At 34.9% G+C, this 6140-nt stretch overlaps 1 protein-coding gene across 2 annotated transcripts; it reads right to left on the bottom strand.

Moving 5' to 3' along the window:
• Nucleotides 1-625: 625 nt before the first annotated feature.
• LOC131014422 (sm-like protein LSM8) lies at nucleotides 626-3415 on the bottom strand. Of its 2 annotated transcripts, none has more exons than XM_057942399.1 (6): nucleotides 3266-3415; nucleotides 2542-2624; nucleotides 1811-1851; nucleotides 1659-1733; nucleotides 978-1030; nucleotides 626-879 (listed from the first exon to the last, which is right to left on the bottom strand). In XM_057942399.1, exons 2-6 carry the CDS (start codon nucleotides 2576-2578, stop codon nucleotides 792-794), a joined length of 294 nt encoding a protein of 97 aa, XP_057798382.1. In that variant the 5' UTR covers nucleotides 2579-2624; nucleotides 3266-3415; the 3' UTR covers nucleotides 626-791. The 2 variants fall into 2 exon arrangements, with proteins under 2 accessions (XP_057798382.1, XP_057798381.1); XM_057942398.1 differs by having other exon boundaries at nucleotides 626-882; nucleotides 3266-3414.
• Between the last annotated feature and the right edge of the window lie 2725 nt (nucleotides 3416-6140).

Raw genomic sequence — 6140 nt, 5'->3', positions numbered from 1 at the left:
TGTATATTAAAATTGAACGCCACATTCTCGTTCAGTGTGGCGTTCTTCCTCTTTGTAATCTTTTTATTTGTAGATAAAAGATTGAGTTCACTTATTTTTCCTTTTGTCAATTTCTGATTTTGGTCATTTTTTTTCTTTTGAAAATGCCGTCGCATTTTTTTTTTGAAGTAGATTCTTTTTTATGTTGACGATATTTTGGATGTCAATTGATTCCTCCATTGCCGTTCTATTAGTTTCAGAGAGCATCAGGTATGTGGTAGTTATTTTTTTCACTTTTGGTTGCATCTTGCAATGTTTTGGGGATTAATCTCGAAGAAAAAAAAATCAAATCTTTTCTCTGTTCATTGACTCCTCCATTTGAGCAAGGATGTTGTGAAGTTCAAAGTTCGGCACTTCAAATATTTTCACACTATGTTTGTTAGACTCTAAAAATGGCGGTATAATTTTTTTAAAATATTTTATTGATTTTATTACCATTTTTTAAATTATTTGGAAATTGTATTCTACTTAGTGGGGTTGTGCTTGAATCTACCGTTCTATTTTTGTGAATTTTGTTGGGATACGCAGCCTTCAAGATATTTGTCCTTTATATGTTGTTTTATTTGCTAAATTGCCACCAACTATAGATTGTGAAGGTTAAATCAACATACAAACACCCTGCAAAAATGAATATTTGTCACAAAATGTCGATCAAACATCCTCATTTTTCATCACCTGCTTCTAGCTAAAGTTTGATTCTTACAAGCAAAACTCAACACAAGGCATTACATGCGTTTTCACAATGGCACACATCAGTGGATGACCGGCTTCAAAGGATGAGCTCTAAGTTTTGATAAGTCCAAGCTTGCGTCTAGTTCTTCATCTAACTCTCCAACAATGCTTCTAGAGATGTAAAAAGAACAATTTGTATTATGTAAAATAAAGAATCATAAATCAGATGCAAAATATGTAGGTAAGTTCAGTGAGGAATATCATACATGTTATCACCCCGAATGATGTAGAGGCCCAGCACAAGTTGTTGTACGCCTTCCTACAAATAAGAAGAAAGAACAATCAAACCAAAATCTGGCTGCAAAATCTGCACAGGCACAAGACCTGGTGATTTAGAATATTGGCAACCAAAATGTATAACAATGACTTCTTGCACTACTGCTGGATTATAGACTAGTCCTTAATTATTTGTGAGCTAATAAGATGGAAAATGGACAATATGTGATCTCCAGTTTCATCAATTGAACAAGATGTCACTCCTCTTTGTTGGTCAACAAATCAAAAAAATACTATTTATTCAGAGATTCTTTAGCATTAATATCTCCAGCCTTTTACTATTAAGGGTTCTACTGTGGGACCTTGTTCTATAAAATACTGGCACCATTTATTTTCAAATTTCTAAACTTCAGAATACAGAATTCAGAAGCATAAAGAAAACTACAAAAGGTTAGTGACAAAGGCAATATTTTCAGTTAATGCATGATTAACACAGCAAAGTATATGGCTGAACTCCAGATCAGCATACAAAGTTTAATTTGATTGAAGAACTAAAGCAAAATTCACATAAATTGATTGTCATTAAAATGAATTGACACAGTTATATCCCTTGAAAAAAACCATTAAATTGGCAGACAAGTAAATAGACTTCAGTTTGCAAGAGAAGAGACCTTTGTGGAATACACCCGTTCATGAGACTCATCAAGAATTATGTTGGTAGCCTGATCAAAACCTTTCAGAATTCCCTACATGAAAGGTCATATTTCAGTAAAATATTACCCAAAGTTAATTTTTTCTATTTTGGCCCAAACATGAAGCTCACCACAATATTCCGCCCATCATTTGTGATAACTGAAATTGTTTCTACAATAAGAAAAGAGAACAAAAGAGTCATGACTGGTAGAGAAACAAACATGCCAAAATTAGCTGTTGCTAATAGGATTTTGTCAGCTCATGCTGAGCACAGACAAACCGAGTTTAACATCTCCAAGTATGGTTTCTCCTAAGATTCTATTAACTTTCAAAGAATATAGTTTGAAAAGCAACAAATTGAGGTATTTGTCAATTTATGCTATCACTAAAATTTCATGAGGTGCTGACAAGACGAGAATATTCTAGAAAATAATGGGGGGGGAGAGAGATTTAATATTCTCGTCAATATAAAAGTGTTATCCAAAGTGAAATGGGTAATATAATAGGACAACCAAAGAATTTTGATCCACTTTCACCTTATATGATGATATTCTCTTTCAACTCAATGACTCATATTAATATGAGCAGTAAGGAAGCTGCAACAAATAATTATAGAATGAATTTCACGAAATTTTGACAGATTTAGAGCTTTTAGAGAACTTCTGCACATACCAAAAAATTGAATCACGAAGCACCATAATATAAGTCTTTCGAAAACAAACAACAATTCCAGATCTAACAAAGTAGACCATCAAGTTCCAATGACTATAGAGTAGATAAAGTAACTGGCCTCAGCTATGGAACTTAAAAATGATTCAGATAATAATACAATATGCTTAAACGGGATAAGAGATTACGTACGATCAACAAGAGTCTCAAGTCCAGCCCCAGTTGCCATCTTATAATCCTCAATAAAAATGAGCAACAAGCGAGCAAATGGAATTCTGCAGCAATGCAGAGCATTCTATCACAACAACTCAAATGCATGATATAAGATGAAGAAGGAAATTATACACATCATTTTCCCTTTCACTTGGACTGGCGTAAAACAGGGGAAATTCAAAACTACTAAATAAATGTACATTATGCAAAAAAGGATTGAAAGTAAGTTAGAATGAAGTTCAACCACTCAAGCTCCAAACGATATCCCTAACAAGAGTTTTCTCGTATATGTTACGTCCATTCAGATGAGGTATCGATTCAGAAATCTTCAATCACACAAAACTACCAATTTCCAATGTTGTGAAAATCGCTGAAGGCGGACGCCTTGAGGCGCGCCTCAAGGCAAGGCGACGCTGAAGTGCACCAATACGTGTGCCTCTTTAAGATTTTTGTGTATTCGCGCCTCGTCAGAGAAAGGCGGCGACGCGCGGAGGCGCTGAACGCTGAGGCTATGCGAGAATGTAGGAATCGGGAGATGCAGGCATATTTAAATAAACATGATTTCGGAAACAAGTTCAAAATTCAGACGTGATTTCAGCAATTTTACGCATAAACATGGATTTCAGTAATCACAGCAACAAAATTCATTCAATATCTTCACAATAAAAAAGAAATGTAAGGTGAAATCATCTTCCACAAATACCTTTTCTTGCTGTTGTGTCCCCAAACTCTGGAATTGAAATGCAAACTCTGGAATTGAAGATGCAGACGAGGGAGAAGGGGAATTAGGGTTTAATCTATCAAAAAAAAAAAAAAAAGTAATAATAATATAATAATGATAATAATAACAAATAAGGGGTGCTTTATCTCTATTTTATCTTCATTTGTTCATCTTTCATTTTTTAATAAATAATACAATTCGACTAATAATAAAATATTCAATACTATAAAGATCATGATAAAATTTTAATTTGATATATATTACTCCATCCGTCCCAACGAGCGCGGGATTTAAGGAGAATAAGATTATAATGTAAAAGTGTGTAAAGGTGTGTGGGGTCACATTATTTGTAGTGTAAAATTATTACTAAAAAAAGAAATGCACCACTTTCGTTGGGACGGCTCAAAAAAAATGCACACCACTTACGTTGGGACGGCTAAAAAAAAAAATGCACACCACTTTCGTTGGGGCAGAGAAGTATGTGAAAAAATAACTTAAGATTAAAAATTATACTATAAATTAAAAAATTTATTCAAAATTATTTTCTCTCTCTTACCTCTTATATTTTTTTTCTCTCTTATTACTTCTTATTCTATAAAAATCGAAATCTTTTGATTTTATTTTATATTCTTTATTTTTAATTCTTGATTTAATTTTTTTATTTATTTTATAATATGTAGTTTTAATTTATTATATGAATAAAAAAATTCTTTAATAAATAACAAAAGAATATTTGACACTATTTATTTGATATTTACACTTCAAACGAATGCATATATTAATATACTATAATATTGATTGTGAGAATGACAGAAAAAAAATTCCACATTTAATAAAAGAGTTAATTAAACATAAATTCACGAACTTTCGTCTTTTTTTATTTCTTTCACGATAATTAAAATTAACAAATTTATCCTTCATCTAAAAATTCATTCATAAAGTTTTCACAAATATAATTATTGCAAAATTAAAGCTAAGCTACATTGGAACTACCAACGTGACAGAACCGTCTGACGTGTGAAACGATCCTAGCCTTATACAATAGCGCCACACTGACAATTTCGATATCCAACTCAACTTTAATTTAAAGATAATTATACTCTACTGGAACATTACGTCTATCTATCATCATGATAGTTTATCGACATATTGTTATCTTGCCTTTATTTAATATAGGGAAAAGGTGCAAATAGGCCCTTTAAGTTGTAGCTCTTATAACGGATAACCCCCCTTACTTACTGTGTGTGCAACTAAACCCATGAACTCAAAAAAACCGTGCAATTAGGCCCTTCTGATCAAACGGTAGATAACCACCGTTAGTCAATTATTATTATTATTATTATTATTATTATTATTATTATTATTATTATTATTATTATTATTATTATTATTATTATTATTATTATTATTATTATTATTATTATTTTATAATTTAAAAGTGGGGCCCACCATTACTCTCACACTGCAAGCTCACCTCCCTCACACAACCACCGGAGTAATCATTCAAATGTGTGGCATGAGTCTAGGGTGGGGACTGAAGCCGGGCAGAAGGGCGGTGACAGCAGTGGCTACTTGCCGATGAGATGGGTGACGGAGATGGGGCCGACGGTGAGAATCGCGGTGACGATTCCTCGTTGTTGGCCGTCTGTCTGAGGGAGTGAGAGAAGGAGGCGGAAGAGAGGGAATTTGAGCAGCGCAGAGGGACGACGGCGGCGGCGGTGCTAACTAATGGCTGTTGTTGTCCGAATCCGACTCAAGGAGAAAGTGGCAGCGGCCTCTGTTACACGCTGTAGGTCGAGAAATTAGGGAGAGGGGCTCTTATTTTGGGGGTTTGGTGCTTGGAGGTCAGAGTGGAAGGGAGAGGATGACGGGATGGTGGCGGTGGCGGCCGTTGCTGCATATGCCGACTGTGGACGATGAACGAAGGGTGAGAAGCGATGGTTTGTTGCTTGGAGGTCAGAGAGAGAGAGGGTTTCTGAAGGAGAGAGAGATAGAGAAGGGGCGATGGGCGAAGGGTGAGTGGCGAGAAAGGGAGACGGTGGCAGTGACTGTGGACGGTGCCGTTCGCCGGGAATGGACGGAGGCAACAGCGCCGCTGTGCGATCCGTTGTGTGTGCGTAGAAAAAAAAGAGAGCAGAGAGATGAATTGACTAATGTTGGATAACGCCGTTTGGTAAGAGATGCTTAATTGCACGGTTTTTTTTGAGTTCGGGGGTTTAGTTGCACACACAGTGAGTAAGGGGGATTATACGATATAAGAGCTACAACTTAAAGGGCCGGCCTATCTGCACCTTTTCCCTTTAATCCTTTAAGTTTGTTTTGTTGGGAATCTAGCTGCCACATTAGGGAGTGATATATATTAGGGAATTAGTTTAGTTTGGGGAACTTGTTTTGTTTTATTTTTCCTAGACTAAGAATTAGGCTAAGCAATTTTATTCTTCTTGCTTTTGGGATTGACGGCTGGACATCAAGCTTTGTGGCAGACACTATAGTTTTCAATTGTGGTGATTTATTTTGTCTTCAATTCCAATTTATTTACTTAGTTTAATGTTTGCCTTTATTTATTTGATTGTTGCTTGTTTAATTATGAGTAGCTAATTTCTTAATTCAGCAAGAATAATGAAGTACTGATTTAATATCTGTTAGACTTAATTGTTCATATAATTGATTTCGATTTATTCCTTGTGTTTAAAGACAATTATGATTTTATTTAAGTCTGACCAACTTAGGTTTAATTGGATTAAAGTCAATTGGTTCCTCCAATCTGTAATTGTTGGAATAGGGCTAATTAGTGATAAAGCTACCATGTTCGTAGTAGGGATAAATTGGTAGACGAATTATTACTTGAGTTCTTGGG

The sequence above is a fragment of the Salvia miltiorrhiza genome, chromosome 3, assembly GCF_028751815.1.
Source record: "Salvia miltiorrhiza cultivar Shanhuang (shh) chromosome 3, IMPLAD_Smil_shh, whole genome shotgun sequence".
Lineage (NCBI taxonomy): Eukaryota > Viridiplantae > Streptophyta > Magnoliopsida > Lamiales > Lamiaceae > Salvia > Salvia miltiorrhiza.
Note: the sequence above shows the minus strand (reverse complement) of the source record. Positions and strands in the feature narration are given on the sequence as shown.

Coding starts and splice junctions, on each gene's coding strand:
- LOC131014422 (XM_057942398.1), bottom strand. CDS start 2,578: ATGGCAACTGGGGCTGGACTTGAGACTCTTGTTGATC. Junction 1,734..1,810: donor ATGATGGGCGGAATATTGTG/GTGAGCTTCATG, acceptor CCTTTCATGTAG/GGAATTCTGAAAGGTTTTGA. Junction 1,031..1,658: donor AACGGGTGTATTCCACAAAG/GTCTCTTCTCTT, acceptor TCTTATTTGTAG/GAAGGCGTACAACAACTTGT.